Here is a 24908-nt window from a genome sequence, read left to right as displayed (position 1 = left end):
TACCTGCTTACCTGTCTGACTGCGTGTTCACCTGTCTGCCTACCTGTTCACCTGTCTGACTACCTGCTTACCTGTCTGACTACGTGTTAACCTGTCTGACTACCTGTTCACCTGTCTGACCATCTGTTCACCTGTCTGACTACGTGTTCACCTGTCTGACTACCTGCTTACCCGTCTGACTACGTGTTCACCCGTCTGACTACGTGTTCACCTGTCTGACTACCTGCTTACCCGTCTGACTACGTGTTCACCTGTCTGACTACGTGTTCACCCGTCTGACTACGTGTTCACCCGTCTGACTACCTGCTTACCCGTCTGACTACGTGTTCACCTGTCTGACTACCTGCTTACCCGTCTGACTACGTGTTCACCTGTCTGACTACCTGTTCACCTGTCTGACCATCTGTTCACCTGTCTGACTACCTGTTCACCTGTCTGACTACCTGCTTACCTGTCTGACTGCATGTTCACCTGTCTGACTACCTGTTCACCTGTCTGACTACCTGCTTACCTGTCTGACTACGTGTTAACCTGTCTGACTACCTGTTCACCTGTCTGACCATCTGTTCACCTGTCTGACTACGTGTTCACCTGTCTGACTACCTGCTTACCTGTCTGACTACGTGTTCACCCGTCTGACTACGTGTTCACCTGTCTGACTACCTGCTTACCTGTCTGACTACGTGTTCACCTGTCTGACTACGTGTTCACCCGTCTGACTACGTGTTCACCCGTCTGACTACCTGCTTACCAGTCTGACTACGTGTTCACCTGTCTGACTACCTGCTTACCCGTCTGACTACGTGTTCACCTGTCTGACTACCTGCTTACCCGTCTGACTACGTGTTCACCTGTCTGACTACGTGTTCACCTGTCTGACTACGTGTTCACCCGTCTGACTACGTGTTCACCTGTCTGACTACCTGCTTACCCGTCTGACTACGTGTTCACCTGTCTGACTACGTGTTCACCTGTCTGACTACCTGCTTACCTGTCTGACTACGTGTTCACCTGTCTGACTACCTGCTTACCTGTTCACCTGTCTGACTACCTGCTTACCCGTCTGACTACGTGTTCACCTGTCTGACTACCTGCTTACCCGTCTGACTACCTGCTTACCTGTTCACCTGTCTGACTACCTGCTTACCTGTCTGACTACCTGCTCACCTGTCTGACTACCTGCTTACCCGTCTGACTACGTGTTCACCTGTCTGACTACGTGTTCACCTGTCTGACTACCTGCTTACCTGTTCACCTGTCTGACTACCTGCTTACCTGTCTGACTGCATGTTCACCTGTCTGACTACCTGCTCACCTGTCTGACTATGTGTTCACCTGTCTGACTACCTGCTTACCTGTCTGACTACCTGCTTACCTGTCTGACTATCTGTTCACCTGTCTGACTACCTGCTTACCTGTCTGACTACCTGCTTACCTGTCTGACTATCTGTTCACCTGTCTGACTACCTGCTCACCTGTCTGACTACCTGCTCACCTGTCTGACTATGTGTTCACCTGTCTGACTATGTGTTCACCTGTCTGACTACCTGCTTACCTGTCTGACTACCTGCTTACCTGTCTGACTACCTGTTCACCTGTCTGACTATGTGTTCACCTGTCTGACTACCTGCTTACCTGTCTGACTACCTGTTAACCTGTCTGACTACCTTTGTGTACCAGGTGTTTCAGGTTCTCTGCTGGTATTTTCTCCAGAACTCCTGCAACCTAATCCCAGACCAGTGCCCTGCTCACCCCGCAGCAAACCCCACCAGAGAAGTCCAGGATCAGGTTTGTGAATATGACGCTCTGCCGGGACCTCAGCCAGGTCATAATTCATAGGTGTGACTGTGGTCCGAGGTGGGTCCAGCCCTGCTGGGTGGAGCTGGGTCCACCAGAGTCCAGCACACACTGACCATCTGGAACCTGTGATTTCAGCAGAGCCACAATCTGGACTTGATCTATGAGGTTGACCCAGGTCAACGACCAGCTCCAGCATGCAGCATGTGGAACCATCAGGTTTGATAAGAGGTCTACATGGACGCAGATCCACATGGCCATCTAGACCCTGTTGTCATGGTGATGAGTGCGGAACAGCATAGAGAGATGTTTACCACAGATTCAGACCTGGACATTGGGGGCACGGTCTGAAGGTCTGAACGGAGTTTCGCTTTAAGATGCCATTTCCAGACCAGAGTCCACATGAGACCATGTGTTCATGCAAACATCAGAGGGGGAAGAAGACGCCAACAAAGACCAGGAGACCAGTGCCAGTAAGGCTGCGTTCTCCCTGCTGGCCTCCAGGGGGCGACTCCTCTCTGGTTGTATAGAAGTCTATGAGAAAACAGGTCAGCACGGCGGCGTGGACCTGTTCACCACGGCGGCGTGGACCTGTTCACCACGGCGGGCGTGGACCTGTTCACCACTGATGTTTTCACGCCTGGAAGAGCAAAGACATCTCATCCCAATTTGTCCAAATCGCAGCTAAGCAGCGGTCGGCCACAGCTATGATGATGACAGCGTCACCGTGGTGACGATAATCACTGGTGGGAGCAGGACGAGGTCGAGGGAGAGGGTGAGAGAGTTTGTGTGTTTGACTTCCTGTCTCCTTGTTCATGTTACTCACGCAAGTTGGACCACAGCATCATTCATGTTTATCGCCTCACCAGGGAGGAGGCGGGGCTTAGCCCCAGAGAGGAGACGGCACTTCCCTCGACATAGACCCCAACCAGGTCTCATCCATCAGGGCTGAAATCACCCCATGTTGTCCTCCACAGCAGATATAATAATAATAATAATAATAATAATAATAATAATAATAATAATAATAATAATAATAATAGTGTTTGATCCCGTCATTCGCACCAGCGTTAGCATCGCTGTTAGCATCGCTTCACCCACGTCGCTGCCGTCAAGCTGCGTCAGGAGGATCCCTCACCAGGACCAGTCTGAGATGGAGTTATTATAGAGCTTGTTGATGGATGATCCCCTGCCTGCTTCCCAGCAGCAGCTGAAGTGTGTTGGTGATGCCTCATTAGCATACAGCTTCATAGATGGACAGTCTCATCCTCCAGGTGATTGATCTGGTAACTACTGTTTCCCTTACAGACATTTGATTGAGTGCTGCTGCTCTTTGTGTGTGTGTGTGTGTGTGTGTGTGTGTGTGTGTGTGTGTGTGTGTGTGTGTGTGTGTGTGTGTGTGTGTGTGTGTAGGCCGGCCCACAGCAGCCTCAGCTGGGTGTCTTTCAGCCTCCTATTTATGAGCTTCTTCTTTACATATTCATTCTGCTGCTGTTAAACAAAGGCTTTCTCTCTATGACTGTAGTGTGTGTGTGTGTGTGTGTGTGAGAGAGAGAGAGAGAAAGGAATGAGAGAATAAGAGAGTGTTTCCTTCCAGGCTTCATGTTGTAGATGATATTATATATATATATATAAATATATATTGCCAAAAGTATCTGCTCACCTGCCTTGACTCCCATATGAACTTAAGTGACCTCCATTCTTAATCCATAGGGTTTAATATGACGTCGGTCCACCCTTTACAGCTATAACAGCTTCAACTCTTCTGGAAGGCTTTCCACAAGGTTTAGTGTGTTTATGGGACTTTTTGACCGTTCTTCCAGAAGTGTATTTGTGAGGTCACACTGATTTTGGAGGGAAGGCCTGGCTCTCAGTCTCCACTCTAATTCATCCCACAGGTGTTCTATGGGGTTGAGGTCAGGACTCTGTGTAGACCAGTCAGGTTCATCCACACCAAACTCTCTCCTCCAGGTCTTTATGGAGCTTGCTTTGTGCACTGGTGCACAGTCATGTTGGAACAGGAAGGGGCCGTCCCCAAACATACATACATATATATATATATATATATATATATATATACTGTATATGTATATACTGTATATATATATATATATCCTATCACAGCACCACGCTGGAATTCACTGAGCTCCTGAGAGCGACCCATTCTTTCACACGTTTTATATGATTTATATTATTTGGATGGGTGAGTGAATACGTTTGGCAATAAAGTGTGTGTGTCTATATATATATGAGAGAGAGAGAGAGAGAGAGAGAGCTGTAGATAAGGGCCCTGGTTGCCATTGCGAGGGGTTTTGATTGGCGCCTGGGGTGGTGATTGATAAGGACCCCCCTGCTATTCCAGTGACAGCTCCTGTCAGAGAGACGAGCTGTCTCACATCACATGTATCAACTGGTGCTCCCACCCCCAACACACACACACACACACACACACACACACACATTTTATGTACTTTATTTGATTCCGCATTAGTCAGGTTTCATTAAGAATCACATTTTCCATCAGGATAAAACAGATCAGCACATTGTTATACTGTATTACAGTAACATCTCCGTTTCCAGATAAACATGCTTCCTATGATAGATGAAATTGAGCAGTAATTTACTAGCTGTTTGGCTGTTGTTCTAGAAAGCCCCCCAATGCGTAGTCCACGGATTGCAGCCTATGCACATGCCCTAGACTACCAAACACCAGCACAATAAGCTGGCAGATTCTCAACGGTGGATACTTTACAGTCTTAGAGACTTAGACTAGACTTAGACTTAGACTTAGACTTATCTTTATTGATCCCTTTGGGATGACTCCCGCAAGGAAATTGTATTTCCAGCAGCTTACAGAAAAACTTAAAATAAATAAATATAGAAAGTAAACAATAAAAAGTAAACAGTAAAACTCTTAGCTAAATATAGAAGGAAAACAATAGACAGTAAACAATAAATTCTCAGCTAAATATATACAAATATATATAACATAGAGAAAATGTATAGAGGATAAATATACATAAATAGAGATAAAATAGAAATAAAATAAAATAATTAAATGTACAGTGAGTGGCTACCACTCCTCCTTCACTTCTGTCCTCTATACCCTATTTCCTCCTCCCCCCGAGTGAGGAGTTGTAGAGTATGATGGCATGAGGAGCAAAGGAGTTCTTGAGCTACTGGTCCTAATAGAATAGTAAGAGTCTTCCCTAAACAGATCAAATCCCTAAACAGATCAAATGCACATGACACCAATAGCCTAACATTTCAGGAATTGTGAGATGTGATGATAATATCAGGTGTGTAGCGTGTCGTAGTGTGTCCTAGCATAGCGTAGCATGTTGTAGCATAGTGTGTAGTAGCGTAGCATGTCATAGTGTAGTGTGTCGTAGCATAGTGTAGTGTGTCGTAGCGTGTCGTAGTGTGTCCTAGCATAGCGTAGCGTGTTGTAGCATAGTGTGTAGTAGCGTAGCATGTCATAGTGTAGTGTGTCGTAGCGTGTCGTAGCATAGCGTAGCGTGTCGTAGTGTGTCCTAGCATAGCGTAGCGTGTTGTACCATAGTGTGTAGTAGCGTAGCATGTCATAGTGTAGTGTGTCGTAGCGTGTCGTAGCGTGTCGTAGCGTGTCGTAGTGTGTCCTAGCATAGCGTAGCGTGTTGTAGCATAGTGTGTAGTAGCGTAGCATGTCATAGTGTAGTGTGTCGTAGCGTGTCGTAGCATAGTGTAGCGCGTCGTAGCGTAGCGTGTCGTTGCGTAGACTTGGTTCAGTGACGGAGCGGTCGTCTGGACATCGGAGGTCTTAAGGTTATCAGCTCGGCTCTGATATCAGCGACCTTCTCTGTCACCACCCAGAGGTGACAGATAACGTTCCCCAGATAAGGCCTCCCAGTCCTCCCAGACCTCCCAGTCCTCCCAGTCCTCCCAGTCCCACTATACTCCAGTGTGTGGCCTTCATACGGACAGGGAACTGAAGGTCTGATGGATTTAACACCTCAGGTTCCTATGGGTCACACCGCCATGCAGGGGTCAAAGGTCAAGGTTGTGCAGGCTACTGATGGGACTACAGTCATCATCAACATTATCTTTTATTTCTTTGACAAAGTTTTTATTGAATGTTAATGTTAGCAGGCTTAGCATAGACGTGCTACGTGGCAGCAGATGAAGATCCAGTCTTTCAGCCCCATACTGGATCCAGTCTCCAGTGTGTGTGTTAGCTATGAATTAGCTACGAAGATGACATCATCAGCAGCTGATATTCCACATGAGTCAGCATGAGTCACAGTAAAAGATGAATGACTCATGAATGACTCGTTACTTTAGTGTCTCAAGTGGCCACTTCATTACCTGAAACATTATTATGGTTTCTCCCAGACAGGCTCCAGATCTACGAGTCCTCCTTCAGACAGGCTCCAGATCTACGAGTCCTCCTTCAGGCTCCAGATCCACGAGTCCTCCTTCAGACAGGCTCCAGATCCACGAGTCCTCCTTCAGACAGGCTCCAGATCCACGAGTCCTCCTTCAGACAGGCTCCAGACCCACAAGTACTCCTTCAGACAGACTCCAGATCCACGAGTCCTCCTTCAGACAGGCTCCAGATCCACGAGTCCTCCTTCAGACAGGCTCCAGACCCACAAGTCCGCCTTCAGACAGGCTCCAGATCCACGAGTCCTCCTTCAGACAGGCTTCAGATCCACGAGTCCTCCTTCAGAGAGGCTCCAGACCCACAAGTCCTCCTTCAGACAGGCTCCAGATCCACGAGTCCTCCTTCAGACAGGCTTCAGATCCACGAGTCCTCCTTCAGACAGACTCCAGATCCACGATTTCTCCTGCAGACAGGCTCCAGACCCACAAGTCCTCCTTCAGACAGGCTCCAGATCCACGAGTCCTCCTTCAGACAGGCTCCAGATCCAAGAGTCCTCCTTCAGACAGGCTTCAGATCCACGAGTCCTCCTTCAGACAGGCTTCAGATCCATGAGTCCTCCTTCAGACAAATCACCTGGTGGTCTGAGGGGAGACACGGTTTCGAGCACTGGAGGAGGTTTTATGCCCTCACGTCTCTGTAGCTTCACCACATCTTCTGTCCCCTGTGTCCTGGTCTCATTCTGGAGGACAACAGAGACGGAGATGGAAGAGGAGAAGGAGGAGGAGGGGAGATGGCAGATGGCTGCATGTTGGAACGCAATGATGAAGAGAGAGAGAAAGGGATGATGTCATAACTCCACATATCAACTGAAGACATCGTGTTTTCCAGTTTTTGAAATTTTATTTTTCAACACAGTCGCTGGAAAATATTGAAACTATTAGATGAATGTTTCATATCAGCGTTCAAACCGCCATCAGAGCGTTACGTACCGATGGTTGGATCCGATCTGGTTCAGGTGAGAAATAACATCACGGTTGGTGTTCAAATAACAACGTGACAATGTAACTTACAACGAGACAAGACAACGTAACTTACGATGTGACAACGTGACAATGTAACTTACAACGAGACAAGACAACGTAACTTACGATGTGACAACGTGACAATGTAACTTACAACGAGACAAGACAACGTAACTTACGATGTGACAACGTGACAATGTAACTTACAACGAGACAAGACAACGTAACTTACAACGTAACTTACAACCTGACAACATGACAATGTAACTTACAACGTGACAACGTAACTTACAAGGAGACAACGTACAACGAGACAACGTGACAATGTGACAACGTAACAACATGACAAGGTGACAACATTACTTACAACGTGACAACGTAACTTACAATGAGACAACGTACAACGTGACAATGTGACAACGTAACAACATGACAAGGTGACAACATTACTTAAAATGTGACAACGTAACTTACAACCTGACAAAGTGACAATGTTACTTACAACGTGACAACGTGACAATGTAACTTACAATGAGACAACGTGACAACGTGACAATGTAACTTACAACGTGACAATGTAACAACATGACAAGGTGACAGTGTTACTTACAACGTGACAACGTAACTAACAACGCGACAGCGAACAGCGTGAAGTGACAACGTAACAACAGCATGACTTGACAGTGTGACTTGACAGCGTAACAACGTGACGCCTTAGCAGACGACATTTAACAATGTTACGTAGAAATGGTGTGGTTCTTGTTTCACTTCGGTCTGGGTGAAAGTCCTGTGTTTGTGTGACAATACAACATAATAACAGCCGTCCTTGGCTGATATTCTGAAGTCGCGTTGCCCAACAATATAAGCAGCAAGTGAACCTGGACAGCGGTCTCCTGGATGAGGGTCCTGTGTTTGTTATTCCATCACGTGACTTTCAATGATGTTCAGACCGGAGTCAGAGGCATCGATGTTCTGTGTGATCCACCACGTTAATGTTACTGGACCAGACCTGGACCTCTGTCCCAGTCTGGAACTGGTCCTCTCTCCCAGTCCGGACCTGCTCCTCTGTCCCAGGACGCCCCGTCCAGTAACAATTTTTAAGGTCATACATTATATATATTGTGGTGAGGAGGAGGAGGAAGGGGAGCAGGGGGGAGGGGCTGAGGCCTCCTGCAGGGCTGCTGATGGATGCAGGGCTCCTGGGGTTAAGGGGAGGGCAGCCACTACCTGCAGCTCGGCACACACACACACACACACACACACACACACTAATGGGAGGAGGGTAGGATGCTGTCAGACAGCAGTGTATGGGGGGGGGGGGGGGGGTGCAGCGCCCACTGGCGGCCGCAGCCGGTAAGACAGGCTGCCAGGGAGCGTAGTGATAATCACCTCTAATCAGTGTGATCCGGATCGTTAGAGACCCGCTGGGTTTCTGATGATACCGATCACTTAATTAATTGTCCAACGATCAATAAGGTCGAGCTGCTAATGATGCGTTCACGGACCCAGTCTATTCTGTCAATCACTAAACGTGATGAGAGGCGTGGAAGTCCGATCCGCTTGGACCCGCTTCTGTTTGTCTTAGTCCAGTTAAGGGGGGGTAATCGCCTGTAATCCCTTTAATATCTCACACTTCAGTCCGTCACTGAGCTGAGCATCAGGATCGGAATCAGGATTAGGATCAGGATCAGGATCAGAATCATCACTAACCCAGTATCATCCAGGACTCTGTTCGCTCCTCAGGTAGAGATGTTTTAGGTCGGGGGGAGGGGGGGAGGCGGGGGAGCAGCTTTTGTTCTGCAGGAAAAGGGGGCTTGTTCTAAGCAGACCGGCCTGGGGGGTGTGGAGCGCGGACCGGCAGCGGCTTGTGATGGGAACAGAGAGGCGACAGCCAGCAGTCCTCCCACAGCAGAGTCAGCAGCAGCATCGACTCACGGACCCGGACCCGAGGCGGCTCAGCACGCACTTGGAGGCGGCGCAGGACCCCAGTCCACGAGGACCCGTCTGACAGCCCGGGACTACGCGTCCGAGGTCAAACAACAGGAGGAGACGGAGACCTGCAGCGCGTCCCCCCAAACTTCGGCTCCGCGTCTGCACTTGGACAGAATCGCGTCATCACTCGGGACGGTTATTGGATGAGGAATGCGCACGAGCCTCTCCGTCAGCATCTCGCGCTCTCCTCTGGTGGAATTCAGTGAAATCTTTGAAACCGGCTGGACTCTGCGGCTCTGCAGGATCAGGATCCTGAGAGTCCCCCTCCGTCCAACATGCGTCCCGTCCCGTCCAGACTCAGCTATCTGTGAGCGCCGTTCCTCCTCTTTACGCACCGCTCGCACTGCTGCACGCGGCTCCCACTAACTTCTCTTCTCCTCTTCTCCTCTTCTCCTCTTCTCCTCTTCTCCTCCTCTCCTCTTCTCCTCTCCTCCTCTCTCCTCCTCCTCGTCTCTTCCTCGCAGGTGTCTCCACTTGTTGGCGTTCTGCTGCTGCGCTCAGGTACGTCACCTTCCGTCCGTCCTCACATCTCTTGTAGTTCAGAGTCTCCGGAGCAGATGGCGACCGGAGCGAGGGGAGGAAGGTGAGGGATCCCCGCGGTGCCGCGGGGCGCGCGGCCCGCTGGCAGGTTGCTGCCGAACACACCGGGCCTGGCACGGGGCGCGCGGGCGCAGACGGGACACCGAGGCGCGCGGAGCCGATCCCACCTGTCTCCCCTCTGAACGCACGCGGCTCTAATGTAATGTGAACGCAACCAATGAGACTCGTACTGATGACTGCGGTGACGTCTAATTCCTGACAGGTAACCAATCAGTCCCCGCCTAATTTCACGCAGCATGTAAGCGAGCAGAGCAAAGCGACGGACCGCGTGAGCCGCAGGCTGATCCGGATCTACCAGCTGTACAGCCGGACCAGCGGCAAGCACGTGCAGGTCCTGCCCAGTAAGAAGATCAACGCCATGGCCGACGACGGGGACGTGCACGGTAAGAGGCGCTCTGGTCCCTAGTGGGGAAAGACCCGATTCGGGTCTAACTCTGCTCTAGTCCTCACACCTTGTATTTCTTCTTCATGTTCCATCGACGCTAGACGGACGAAAATATTGTTTTATTCTCCATTTAGTTTGATTCACAGAATGCACTTCCCCTCGTGATGCTCAGGGCCAATATTCTATTATATTCTATATAATACAACATTCTAATAATCTAATTTAAAATAGAGTGAGGTTGAGCCCAAAATCTCATATTTCGGCTCATAATCACGTGTAAAAACGTGTCAAAGTAAAGCAGGCGACCTGAAGGAACGTGTCTCACTCTCAGAGTTAATGGTGACCCTGGTGACCCCGGTGGACAGATAGATAAACATTTGAGCTTCACTGAGAGGAATTAAAGGTGTTAAAGTTAGAGAAGCGTGTCACATGTTCGTTGTTGCGTTCGAGATCCAGAATCCTCTCTCCGGTCCCACGGCTGTGTGTGTGTGTGTGTGTGTCTGTCTGTCTGTCTGTCTGTGTGTGTGAGTGTGTGTGTGTGTGTGTGTGTGTGTGTGTGTGTGTGTGTGTGTGTGTGTGTGTGTGTGTGTATGTGTGTGTGTGTGTGTGTGTGTGTGTGTGTGTGTGTGTGTGTGTGTATCGGTGCTTTCAATCGTTCAGGTTGAACTTTTTACCCATCATGCTCCTCTTCTGTGTGACCCCTGCAGCCAAGCTGGTGGTGGAGACGGACACGTTCGGGAGCCGCGTCCGTATCAAAGGAGCTGAGACGGGTTTCTACATCTGCATGAACAAGAGGGGGAAGCTCATCGGCAAGGTGAGGCCCAATGAAACTAGATTTGTCCTCAGTGAGAACCAATGAGCTTGGAGCTGAGAGCCACATACAGGAAGTCAGCAAGACACATTGTCTGTATGTGTTCAGTGGTGTGTATGAGGCTATATCACTGTGTTCAGTGGAGTGTTTGAGGCTACAACACGGTGTTCCGTCTATGATGTGTCTGAGGCTACATCCCTGTGTTCAGTCCTAGGTGTGTTCGAGGCTACCTCAGTGTGTTCAGTCCTTTCTGTGTTTGAGGCTACATCAGTGTGTTCAGTCCTTTCTGTGTTTGAGGGGGTGTCCATATGAAGACATTTTTTGAGGGTAAACGCCTGAAAACGCACTTTTTTGAAACCAGCTCTCAGGGTGAAAAAGAAAAAAACTACACCCCTCTGTTTCGTGTTCGTTTTCATGTAGACGGCGAAAACGAATATGATGACGTCATCGCCCCGCTCCTCGACTCTCGAGCCTGACTTCTTCCCCCGCGACGTCTCGTAACAACAACAACGGTGGCCTCCGTGCTCGTAGCAGATATTCTGCTCGTCTGTACGTTGGCGTATCAGGGCCGCTGTATGAAAAAAAACGGAGCCGAGAGAGGGGGGCGATATTCCGGGAAAAAAGCTACTTTATTACGATGCTAACAAACAACCGCTAGCTAACTTCCCATGAATGTAGGCATTTATTTGTCTAATTAATCCATCCCAACATGTGACAACGCCTCGTCAAGGTCCTTAGGGTGACGGCTGTTGATGCTTATTGTTGGTTTTATTTATACGGGCCAAATTGTCATCTTATGGGTGTTTATTGATCGGGTGGTCGTGTGGCGATTAGCCGTAACTCTCACGTGTTGCCATAGTAACGGCAAACATCTGGTCAAGCTCCGTCTCTTCTTCTGCATTTTTGTAGCAGAAACAGCGCCACATATAGGCCTGGAATATGTACTACAGTGCGCTGAGTCGTTTTCAGTGGATTCGTCTGGATGCAGATTTTCTTGAAACAACGCCAAGGCAAAACGGAGAAAAAAAATTAGTTTTAGTACGTGTGGACGGCCTCTAAGGCTACATCACTGTGTTCGGTCCTGGGTGTGTTTGATGCTACCTCAATGTGTTCAGTTCTTTCTGTGTTTGAGGCTACATCACTATGTTCAGTCCCTTCTGTGTTTGAGGCTACCTCACTGTGTTCAGTCCTTTCTGTGTTTGAGGCTACATCACTATGTTCAGTCCTTTCTGTGTTTGAGGCTACCTCACTGTGTTCAGTCCTTTCTGTGTTTGAGGCTACCTCACAGTGTTCGGTCCTGGGTGTGTTTGAGGCTACCTCAGTGTGTTCAGTCCTTTCTCTGTTTGAGGCTACCTCAGTGTGTTCAGTCCTAGGCGTGTTTGAGGCTACCTCACTGTGTTCAGTCCTTTCTCTGTTTGAGGCTACTTCACTGTGTTCAGTCCTAGGTGTGTTTGAGGCTACCTTAATGTGTTCAGTCCTTTCTGTGTTTGAGGCTACATCACTGTGTTCAGTCCTAGGTGTGTTTGAGGCTACCTCACTGTGTTCAGTCCTAGGTGTGTTTGAGGCTACATCACTGTGTTCAGTCCTAGGTGTGTTTGAGGCTACCTCACTGTGTTCAGTCCTAGGTGTGTTTGAGGCTACATCACTGTCATTTTTCACTGTGAAGCTAATAAACAGAGCCCCCCCCATCCACCCACCCAGCACCCTGCCTGGTAACCATCTGCCGCGAGCTACCGGCCCGGCGTGTGTGTGTGCGCATCATGACTATTTTTAACAATGTTACAGTGAGCTAGCTCTGTGTTCATGCTAACGCTGCGACTCTACTGATCAGGTCCATCGTGGTGTTTCACCCAAGACTCCTCCCCCTGTGTACTGGTCTCTACTGGTTCCACTAGTCTAGTTGAGGGTCTAGTGATTGTTGCACCGGGACATGAAAGCAGCAGTGAAAGGATCCTGCATGCATGAGGGGAGGGTTGTGTTTGTGTGTGTGTGTGTGTGTGTGTGTGTGTGTGTGTGTGATGTTAATCCTCCTCCTGTGTGTTGCAGAGGAATGGACAGGGCCGTGACTGCATCTTCACGGAGATCGTTCTGGAGAACAACTACACGGCATTGAGGAACGCTCGCTACGACGGCTGGTACATGGCGTTCACGCGCCGCGGGCGGCCGAGGAAAGGCTCGCGGACGCGCCAGCACCAGCGCGAGGTCCACTTCATGAAGCGGCTGCCGAAGGGGACGCAGCCGGCCCAGTCCAGCCACCAGCGGCCCTTCGACTTCCTCCACTACCCATTCAGTCAGAGGACCAAACGCACGCGCTACTCAGCGGAGCGCTGACGACCATCACAGCCCCCCAACCGAGACCTCCGCAGACTTTCTAGACTGAACTGTTTATTAATATCTAGGATGTTTTCTATTTTCTCAAAGTAAAAAAAAAGAAAAGCTGTAAATAACATGAGGAATCTATTTTTGTACTGAAAACACGTCTGTAAACATTATAATCAGATTATAATCTGCTTCCAGATCTGTGGGATTATAGTTATAAACACATTCCTTCTGCTGCAAAACAATAACACATTATAAAGCATTTTATAACAACGTGTAATATATATGTGTGTGTGTGTAAAAAGCATTCAAAGTATTATGAATTATAATGACTGCTTATAATTATAATCCCATAGATCTGTCAGCAGATTTCTGTTTGTCATAGAAGTGTCACCATGACGACGGACCAATGAGACAGCTTTCCTGTCATGTACCCCCCCCCCCCCTTGTGTTCTTGTTGCCCCTTGAATGTCTGTTTTTATACATATATAAATATATTTTTATTTGAGGATGTAAAATAATTTTAATGGATTGAATATTTATTAACTGTGTAATAAATGTACATTAAACACTGATATTAAACTCTTGTTTGGTAAATGTTTGTTTGGGCTCATTTGTGAAACACTGCAAAGACGAAGCAGCTTCGTCCTCTTCGTCAGTCTGAAGCAGCTTCGTCCTCTTCGTCAGTCTGAAGCAGCTTCGTCCTCACCGTCAGTCTGAAGCAGCTGCGTCCTCTCCGTCAGTCTGAAGCAGCTTCGTCCTCTTCGTCAGTCTGAAGCAGCTTCATCCTCTTGGTCAGTCTGAAGCAGCTTCGTCCTCTTCGTCAGTCTGAAGCAGCTTCATCCTCTTCGTCAGTCTGAAGCAGCTTCGTCCTCTTGGTCAGTCTGAAGCAGCTTCGTACTCTTCATCAGTCTGAAGCAGCTTCGTCCTCTTCGTCAGTCTGAAGCAGCTTCGTCCTCTTCATCAGTCTGAAGCAGCTTTATCCTCACCGTCAGTCTGAAGCAGCTTCGTCCTCTTCGTCAGTCTGAAGCAGCTTCGTCCTCTTCGTCAGTCTGAAGCAGCTTCGTCCTCTTCGTCAGTCTGAAGCAGCTTCGTCCTCTTGGTCAGTCTGAAGCAGCTTCGTCCTCTTCGTCAGTCTGAAGCAGCTTCGTCCTCTTCGTCAGTCTGAAGCAGCTTCGTCCTCTTCATCAGTCTGAAGCAGCTTTATCCTCACCGTCAGTCTGAAGCAGCTTCGTCCTCTTGGTCAGTCTGAAGCAGCTTCGTCCTCTTGGTCAGTCTGAAGCAGCTTCGTACTCTTCATCAGTCTGAAGCAGCTTCGTCCTCTTCGTCAGTCTGAAGCAGCTTCGTCCTCTTCATCAGTCTGAAGCAGCTTTATCCTCACCGTCAGTCTGAAGCAGCTTCGTCCTCTTGGTCAGTCTGAAGCAGCTTCGTCCTCTTCGTCAGTCTGAAGCAGCTTCGTCCTCACCATCAGTCTGAAGCAGCTTCGTCCTCTTGGTCAGTCTGAAGCAGCTTCGTCCTCTTCGTCAGTCTGAAGCAGCTTCGTCCTCTTGGTCAGTCTGAAGCAGCTTCGTCCTCTTCGTCAGTCTGAAGCAGCTTCGTCCTCTTGGTCAGTCTGAAGCAGCTTCGTCCTCTTCGTCAGTCTGAAGCAGCTTCGTCCTCTTCGTCAGTCTGAAGCAGCTTCGTCCTCTTGGTCAGTCTGAAGCAGCTTCATCCTCTTCGTCAGTCTGAAGAAGCTTCGTCCTCTTCGTCAGTCTGAAGCAGCTTCGTCCTCTTCGTCAGTCTGAAGCAGCTTCATCCTCTTGGTCAGTCTGAAGCAGCTTCGTCCTCTTCGTCAGTCTGAAGCAGCTTCGTCCTCTTGGTCAGTCTGAAGCAGCTTCATCCTCTTGGTCAGTCTGAAGCAGCTTCGTCCTCTTCGTCAGTCTGAAGCAGCTTTGTCCTCTTCGTCAGTCTGAAGCAGCTTCATCCTCTTGGTCAGTCTGAAGCAGCTTCGTCCTCTTGGTCAGTCTGAAGCAGCTTCGTCCTCTTCGTCAGTATGAAGCAGCTTCGTCCTCTTGGTCAGTCTGAAGCAGCTTCGTCCTCTTGGTCAGTCTGAAGCAGCTTCGTCCTCTTCGTCAGTCTGAAGCAGCTTCGTCCTCTTGGTCAGTCTGAAGCAGCTTCGTCCTCTTCGTCAGTCTGAAGAAGCTTCGTCCTCTTCGTCAGTCTGAAGCAGCTTCGTCCTCTTCGTCAGTCTGACGTCCTTGTTACACTGTTACGTTGTTACATTTTTAAACTGTTTGGTTGTTACACTGTTACGTTGTTATGCTGTTACGTTGTTATGCTGTTACGTTGCTACATTTTAACATTGTAACACTGTAATGTTGTTACATTTTATGTTGTTACATTGTTACGTTGTTACATTTTACATTGTTACATTGTTACATTGTTACATTGTTACGTTGTTACATTTTACATTGTTACATTGTTACGTTGTTACATTTTACATTGTTACATTTTACATTGTTACATTATACATTGTCACATTACATTCTTACGTTAGTATTCATAGTGAAATCTCTTCATTAAAGTTTTTACCTTTTTCACAAGAAGCTTTTTGCCGTATGTTTGTAATTTACAATCCAGAACATTCAAGGCCGTTTTCCATTCCTTTGTCATTCAGAGCCACAACACTTTATGACTAAAACATGGAGGGAAATCATGGATGCTGACAGTGTTTTCTGATTTGATGAGACCAAATTAAATCTCAATGTATCAACAAAATGAAACAATATTTTGAACCTGAATTTATCCTTTGTTCAGATTTCTCCTCTGAAAATGGATACAAATTCGCACATATTTAATAAGATCATGCATCATAAGAATCAATCATTAATGTCAGTAACCAACTGGTTGAGATTTCTGAGATCTGCTTTCACTTTTACTCAGAAACTTGTTGACAGGATCTTTTTCAGATTGATTGCATTTTTTCTCTGAAATTTCTTGAGAAATACATTGATAATGATAATAATAATAATGTTATTATTAATATAAATATTTTTAGTAGATAATATGATAAATAATATACTTTACATATAAATATAAAAATATTGAATAATTGTTATTAAAATAAAAAATGATTAATGTTCCAATAAAAGCAATTGTTGTTAAAAATAAAAGTAATTGGTGTTTAAAAGAAAAGTAATTGTTGTTAAAATAAAAGTGATTGTTGAAGACAGTGTGTAACATTTCAAGTAATTCATTAGCTTAAATTAATATCTTCATTCATAAAATGATCCTGGCTGCACGGTGGTGTAGTGGGTAGCACTGTCGCCTCACAGCGAGAGGGTCCTGGGTTTCAATTCCCGGGTCGGGTTCGGGTTCCTTCTGTGTGGAGTTTGCATGTTCTCCCCGTGTGGATATTTAGTCACATTTGTTTGGGTTTGTTGTGTGTCTAGTTGTTACAGATGCTATAGGCTACGCCATAGTAATGGAAGGCTACCAAAAATAAACCAATAAAAACATGGCAACATAAACCGCTATGTTGCTGGAGGAGTAATGACTTCTACATGCTCACACATGTTTGAAATATCAACCTCATCACCTGAAAGAATACTGGTGAAGTGGTTTTGGACGACATGTTGTCAAAGCTTCCTGGTACATAACGGCTACCGTAGTTACAACAAAGCGACGTGCTAGACAGCACTATTCATTTGAATGCAAAATACAATTTCTCCACTAGATGGGAGTAATTCCTACACACTGTCTCTTTAAGAATAAAAGTAATTGGTGATGAAAAAAAAACTTAATGGTGATAAAAATAAAAAGTAATTGGTGATACAATAAAAGTAATTGGTGATGAAAAAATAAAAGTAACAGCAAAAAGGAAGCACTGTGGTCTTTGGTTGATCCTCGTATGAAACCTGACCAGGGAAGCTAACAGGAGGGTATTTTTGTCTGATCCCAACAGGATAACAAGGTCACCCCCCCTCCCCACCCACACACACACACACACACACACACACACACACACACACACACACACACACACACACACACACACGTTACTGTCAGAGCTCTGTTTGTTTTTAGGCTTTAGCTTCCATCAAACTCTCACTAGCGTCACTGTTATTCTTTCATCTCCAGCCTTTCATCTGATTGGGTGCTGCCACCGGGCTAGTGTGTGTGTGTGTGTGTGTGTGTGTGTGTGTGTGTGTGTGGATGCAGGTATTTATTTGCCAGTGTATCAGTGTGATATTGGAGATGAAAATGCTGTTTCTGATCCTGCAGCACTTCCTTGGTTGTTTCGTCATACGTTTCTGAGGTTTAACGTATCACCACGGCGACGCAGAAATGGCGCCCACCGTCTCGATGCTCGCCGAGGAGCTGATCCTCCATTATCATCTAAACTTATATATATAAACATATAGACACCATCTCTGAGTCTCATCTGTTGATGTCTGCTTACAGAGAATCCAAAGTAAAGTGATTTACACAAAGTATCTGAACGTTGAGATTCAGAACCTCGTCGGTTCAACGCTGCGACCACGTGGGATCAATGCAGCGACCTCGTGGTATCAACACAGCGACCACGTGGGATCAACGCAGCGACCACGTGGGATCAACGCAGCGACCTCGTGGTATCAACACAGCGACCACGTGGGATCAACGCAGCGACCTCGTGGTATCAACACAGCGACCACGTGGGATCAACGCAGCGACCACGTGGGATCAATGCAGCGACCTCGTGGTATCAACACAGCGACCACGTGGGATCAATGCAGCGACCTCGTGGTATCAACACAGCGACCACGTGGGATCAACGCAGCGACCACGTGGGATCAACGCAGCGACCACGTGGGATCAACGCAGCGACCACGTGGGATCAATGCAGCGACCTCGTGGTATCAACGCAGCGACCACGTGGGATCAACGCAGCGACCACGTGGGATCAACGCAGCGACCACGTGGGATCAACGCAGCGACCACGTGGGATCAACGCAGCGACCACGTGGGATCAACGCAGCGACCACGTGGGATCAACGCAGCGACCACGTGGGATCAACGCAGCGACCACGTGGGATCAACACAGCGACCACGTCGGTTCAACGCAGCGACCACGTGGGATCAACGCAGCGACCACGTGGGATCAACGCAGCGACCACGTGGGATCAACGCAGCGACCACGTGGGATCAACGCAGCGACCACGTCGGTTCAACGCAGCGACCACGTGGGATCAACGCAGCGACCACGTCGGATCAACGCAGCGACCACGTCGGTTCAACCCAGCGACCACGTGGGATCAACGCAGCGACCACGTGGGATCAACGCAGCGACCACGTGGGATCAACGCAGCGACCACGTCGGTTCAACGCAGCGACCACGTTGGTTCAACACAGCGACCACGTGGGATCAACGCAGCGACCACGTGGGATCAACGCAGCGACCACGTCGGTTCAACGCAGCGACCACGTGGGATCAACGCAGCGACCACGTGGGATCAACGCAGCGACCACGTGGGATCAACGCAGCGACCACGTCGGTTCAACGCAGCGACCACGTGGGATCAACGCAGCGACCACGTCGGATCAACGCAGCGACCACGTCGGTTCAACCCAGCGACCACGTGGGATCAACGCAGCGACCACGTCGGATCAACGCAGCGACCACGTCGGTTCAACACAGCGACCACGTGGGATCAACACAGCGACCACATCGGTTCAACGCAGCGACCACGTGGGATCAACGCAGCGACCACGTCGGTTCAACGCAGCGACCACGTCGGATCAACGCAGCGACCACGTGGGATCAACGCAGCGACCACGTCAGATCAACGCAGCGACCACGTGGGATCAACGCAGCGACCACGTGGGATCAACGCAGCGACCACGTCGGATCAACGCAGCGACCACGTGGGATCAACGCAGCGACCACGTCGGTCCAACGCAGCGACCACGTGGGATCAACGCAGCGACCACGTCGGTCCAACACAGCGACCACGTGGGATCAACGCAGCGACCACGTCGGATCAACGCAGCGACCACGTGGGATCAACGCAGCGACCACGTCGGTTCAACACAGCGACCACGTGGGATCAACACAGCGACCACGTCGGTTCACGCAGCGACCACGTGGGATCAACGCAGCGACCACGTCGGTTCAACGCAGCGACCACGTCAGATCAACGCAGCGACCACGTGGGATCAACGCAGCGACCACGTCAGATCAACGCAGCGACCTCGTGGGATCAACGCAGCGACCACGTGGGATCAACGCAGCGACCTCGTGGTATCAACGCAGCGACCACGTGGGATCAACGCAGCGACCACGTGGGATCAACGCAGCGACCTCGTGGTATCAACGCAGTGACCTCGTGGTATCAACGCAGCGACCACGTGGGATCAACGCAGCGACCACGTGGGATCAACGCAGCGACCTCGTGGTATCAACGCAGCGACCACGTGGGATCAACGCAGCGACCACGTCGGATCAACGCAGCGACCTCGTGGGATCAACGCAGCGACCACGTCGGTTCAACAATGCAACCTCGTGGTATCAACGCAGCGACCACGTAGGATCAACGCAGCGACCTCGTAGGATCAACGCAGCGACCACGTAGGATCAACGCAGCGACCTCGTAGGATCAACGCAGCGACCACGTGGGATCAACGCAGCGACCACGTGGGATCAACGCAGCGACCACGTCGGTTCAACACAGCGACCACGTGGGATCAACGCAGCGACCACGTGGGATCAACGCAGCGACCACGTGGGATCAACGCAGCGACCACGTCGGTTCAACGCAGCGACCACGTGGGATCAACGCAGCGACCACGTCGGATCAACGCAGCGACCACGTCGGTTCAACCCAGCGACCACGTGGGATCAACGCAGCGACCACGTCGGATCAACGCAGCGACCACGTCGGTTCAACACAGCGACCACGTGGGATCAACACAGCGACCACATCGGTTCAACGCAGCGACCACGTGGGATCAACGCAGCGACCACGTCGGTTCAACGCAGCGACCACGTCGGATCAACGCAGCGACCACGTGGGATCAACGCAGCGACCACGTCAGATCAACGCAGCGACCACGTGGGATCAACGCAGCGACCACGTGGGATCAACGCAGCGACCACGTCGGATCAACGCAGCGACCACGTGGGATCAACGCAGCGACCACGTCGGTCCAACACAGCGACCACGTGGGATCAACGCAGCGACCACGTCGGTCCAACACAGCGACCACGTGGGATCAACGCAGCGACCACGTCGGATCAACGCAGCGACCACGTGGGATCAACGCAGCGACCACGTCGGTTCAACACAGCGACCACGTGGGATCAACACAGCGACCACGTCGGTTCACGCAGCGACCACGTGGGATCAACGCAGCGACCACGTCGGTTCAACGCAGCGACCACGTCAGATCAACGCAGCGACCACGTGGGATCAACGCAGCGACCACGTCAGATCAACGCAGCGACCTCGTGGGATCAACGCAGCGACCACGTGGGATCAACGCAGCGACCTCGTGGTATCAACGCAGCGACCACGTGGGATCAACGCAGCGACCACGTGGGATCAACGCAGCGACCTCGTGGTATCAACGCAGTGACCTCGTGGTATCAACGCAGCGACCACGTGGGATCAACGCAGCGACCACGTGGGATCAACGCAGCGACCTCGTGGTATCAACGCAGCGACCACGTGGGATCAACGCAGCGACCACGTCGGATCAACGCAGCGACCTCGTGGGATCAACGCAGCGACCACGTCGGTTCAACAATGCAACCTCGTGGTATCAACGCAGCGACCACGTAGGATCAACGCAGCGACCTCGTAGGATCAACGCAGCGACCACGTAGGATCAACGCAGCGACCTCGTAGGATCAACGCAGCGACCTCGTGGGATCAACGCAGCGACCACGTGGGATCAACGCAGCGACCACAGATGCCACATCGGACGCCGCCGTGCTGTGATGATTCAATGATGTCAGTGATGAAGGTCCAAACCAGGGACTGGTTTTAAAAGAGTCAGCTGCTCCTGAACCCTCTGGAAGTCCAGGAGACCCTGTGTGAATTCAGCCCCCCCCATACCCCCCCCCCCCCCCAGCGAACCTCAGTGAATTGGCTTGTGGGAAAAGTCACACCTTCTGTGTCGCAACGCTACCATGCAAATGCTGAGTAATCCAGCGTGGAGGATCGGGGGAACGGCGGCTTTCATCCGGTTTATTACAAACAAACAAACAGCTCGCTGCTTCATTTGCTCGGGGAGCAATTTAGCCCCCACTCCCCCCCCATGGAGGCCGTAGAGTAGCAGGGGTTACCAGAGACCACGACCCGGACTCTGTCAGCAGCCTGGAAGGCCACAAGCCGACACAGAAGCCACCCCATCAGCTTCTGAGAAAGAATGTATTTTTTTTTTACAATTAACACTTACAGCCTCTCTGAGTCCACCCGGACTCAGAAACAGGTCTGGGTCCACTAGCAGTCATAGGACCCGTATATCAGCAGGTTCAAAATCCTTACAAGTCGACCTGAATATCAGAACTTTCTCCATCGCTTGCGCTCACATGTTCTGATGAAGGCCGAGTGTTTACTAGAAATATGTGCAGACGGGTGTTGACGACTTAAGAGGGCGCTCCTTGTATTACGACGTGATGACGTATGTATAAGAGCCACACTCACACCAGGCTTATTCGATCCAGACCGGGCCTCGGCATGATTGCCTGTTGTGACACTGAGCGATAATGAGGGACGGCTGATCGGTTAAAGCCGACGTCCATGTTGCGTACCCGTGCATGTGCTCGTGCACGATCCGTCCCGGACTCCAACGCACCTCCTCCAAGCTGCCGGCCGAGGAAGCGGACCACTAAGTACGGAACGGAGCGCTCACACCGGCCAGACAATCCGGACTTTAGGCTCAAGCGTGCCGGGGCGCGGTGAGTTTGGTGTTGTGTGAGTGCACCCTAAATGTGTTTGCCAGATCAGCCCCCCCTTAGCTGCCCTAAAAAGATCAAAAGGGTAGACCCCTCCCTCCCCCAACCCACAAACACCCCCCTCCCCCTAACCCTCCTCCCAACCTCTTCATTTCCTTTTAACCGTGACAGTTCTGCTGTAAACCAACCAGAAAGGATTTTGTCCAACGCCGTTTTGGGACGTTTGAGACTATGTGCCGTCGTGCTCAGCTGATCAAAGCGCTGCAGCAATCATAACCGCCGCCGCAGGGACGGCCGGGTGCTGCTGATGCTAAACGGGGAAGCGCCTCATAGAGGTCATAAGGTCAATCAACTTTTGGTAGTCATTTGACCGTAACACAACCTTGGCAGTTTTAGAGAGCCAGAAACCAGAGTCCAGCGTCCAGAGTCCAAAGTCCAGAGTCAAGACTCAAGAGTCCGCTCTTAATTTCAGTGTGTTTTATTTATAGTCAGTGCTACAAATCTTTAGCACTGACTATAAATATTTATTATTATAACATGATATTCCATCCATCATCAATGTCATGACATGTAGAGACAGACAGGTAACTAGTCTATCACAGGGAGACATGTAGAGACAGACAGGTAACCAGTCTATCACAGGGCCGACATGTAGAGACAGACAGGTAACCAGTCTATCACAGGGAGACATGTAGAGACAGACAGGTAACCAGTCTATCACAGGGAGACATGTAGAGACAGACAGGTAACCAGTCTATCACAGGGCCGACATGTAGAGACAGACAGGTAACCAGTCTATCACAGGGAGACATGTAGAGACAGACAGGTAACCAGTCTATCACAGGGAGACATGTAGAGACAGACAGGTAACCAGTCTATCACAGGGAGACATGTAGAGACAGACAGGTAACCAGTCTATCACAGGGCTGACATGTAGAGACAGACAGGTAACCAGTCTATCACAGGGAGACATGTAGAGACAGACAGGTAACCAGTCTATCACAGGGAGACATGTAGAGACAGACAGGTAACTAGTCTATCACAGGGAGACATGTAGAGACAGACAGGTAACCAGTCTATCACAGGGAGACATGTAGAGACAGACAGGTAACCAGTCTATCACAGGGAGACATGTAGAGACAGACAGGTAACCAGTCTATCACAGGGAGACATGTAGAGACAGACAGGTAACCAGTCTATCACAGGGAGACATGTAGAGACAGACAGGTAACCAGTCTATCACAGGGAGACATGTAGAGACAGACAGGTAACCAGTCTATATAAATCATCAGGTAGAACCCTTAAATAAAACAGGTACATAATAAAACAATCACGTCATAAACGGAATTTAATTCATACAAGAACTCAGAATACAGATATTTGGTATTTGTAGAGAAAAATACGTCTAGAGAATCACGTCATCACGTCCAGTTACGATCGTCGCATCAGAGGCCGTCCGTCCGTTGGTGGGATGACTTCCGGTGTCCCGCGGTGCTGCTGACCTGACGGCGACATCTTCCGTTCCCGGTGTTACCCGGACGCTTTTAAACAGTAGCACACAGCCGAGACCCGGATGTAGAGTCCGCGAGGAGCCGGCGCTGTTAGCATGCTGCTAGCCCAGCTACCAGAAGACGTTCTCTATCACATCCTGTCCTATCTGGAGCTCCGGTCCCTCAGCCGTCTCTCTCAGGCCTGCAAGACCTTCTACCGCTTCGTGGACCGGGACGCGGTCTGGAGACGTATTGCTAGAGACCTGTTAAACACCGGACTGACTCGGAACGGGACGGACAAGTAAGAGAACAGTCGCACACTGATGACACCTGTTGTGTGTTTTTAGCTTAGCGCTAGCCTGAGCTGCTGGTGAGCCGGTTCTCCTTCCTTTGTGATCGGGCCCCCCAGCAGCCCGGACCTGGACCTGGATCCAGTTAGGACCAGCTGGGATGTAACACCAGCAGCTGTTATTTATTAAAGGAGCGCCTGAAACCAGAACCAGCTGTTCTGAACCAGGACTACACTACACTGCACTGTGTGTGTGTGTGTGTGTGTGTGTGTGTGTGTGTGTGTGTGTGTGATATCTTTTCTGTCTGACGTTTATGGCCCTTTAATAAAGCGTCAGCCACAGCAGCCATCGCCCCCGGCAACCGTCCACCACAGAGGAAGAGCTGTCGGTGTCAGGCTGCGTTCACACTACACCTGTACAGTCTGGTTCATGGGGTTCACCAGCTCTGATCGCGATCTGATTGGCTGACGGATCCATCGGCGCCTTAAAAGTAGAATTTTTCTCATTTCTCCGCCACGAGCGACGCAGCGGAGTGGACCCACAATTCATTTCAGCATAATGTGATGCAAGCCCATGCAAAGTCAGCGGAAAGGTGTAGTGTGAACGCGACCAAAGTGAGGAAGTATTGCTGCGGGCCTTCCTGTACGCTCGTAGATGCTACCGTCACATCTGCTACTGACCAATTGCAACCAAACCTGAGAACGTTTCTTTTTTCTGTCGCTGAGCAGAGGGGATGTTTTAGCTCTGCCCACATGGTCGTAATGTTCAGTATCCCCTGTAGATATCCTTCCATCCCACTGAAGCAGAGGGTGACGACGGCTCACAACTGGTCCGATGGCGTCTGCCGGCGGGCGATTCCTCTGCGATGGAGGACCAAGTGAGTGTTTGACGGGACAGTCGGTGCTTTCCTGCGGTGACT

At 49.9% G+C, this 24908-nt stretch overlaps 2 protein-coding genes across 3 annotated transcripts in view; both read left to right on the top strand.

The window, feature by feature from the left end:
- The first annotated feature begins 8967 nt into the window (after positions 1-8967).
- fgf8a (fibroblast growth factor 8a) lies at positions 8968-13406 on the top strand. Of its 2 annotated transcripts, none has more exons than XM_084021029.1 (5): positions 8968-9481; positions 9639-9675; positions 10010-10157; positions 10867-10973; positions 13017-13406. In XM_084021029.1, exons 1-5 carry the CDS (start codon positions 9450-9452, stop codon positions 13299-13301), a joined length of 609 nt encoding a protein of 202 aa, XP_083877155.1. In that variant the 5' UTR covers positions 8968-9449; the 3' UTR covers positions 13302-13406. The 2 variants fall into 2 exon arrangements, with proteins under 2 accessions (XP_083877155.1, XP_083877154.1); XM_084021028.1 differs by having other exon boundaries at positions 9977-10157.
- Positions 13407-23745: 10339 nt separating this feature from the next.
- fbxw4 (F-box and WD repeat domain containing 4) overlaps positions 23746-24908 on the top strand; it is a 33738-nt gene continuing 32575 nt past the window's right edge. The window contains exons 1-2 of the mRNA XM_084021498.1: positions 23746-24000; positions 24771-24866. Of these exons, the coding sequence (XP_083877624.1) occupies positions 23816-24000; positions 24771-24866 (281 nt within the window). The 5' untranslated portion in view covers positions 23746-23815. The remainder of the gene's footprint in view (positions 24001-24770; positions 24867-24908) is intronic.

Source organism: Eutrigla gurnardus, assembly GCF_963514095.1.
Source record: "Eutrigla gurnardus genome assembly, chromosome: 11".
In the NCBI taxonomy this organism is placed as follows: domain Eukaryota; kingdom Metazoa; phylum Chordata; class Actinopteri; order Perciformes; family Triglidae; genus Eutrigla; species Eutrigla gurnardus.
This window is presented reverse-complemented; position numbering and strand designations above follow the sequence as displayed.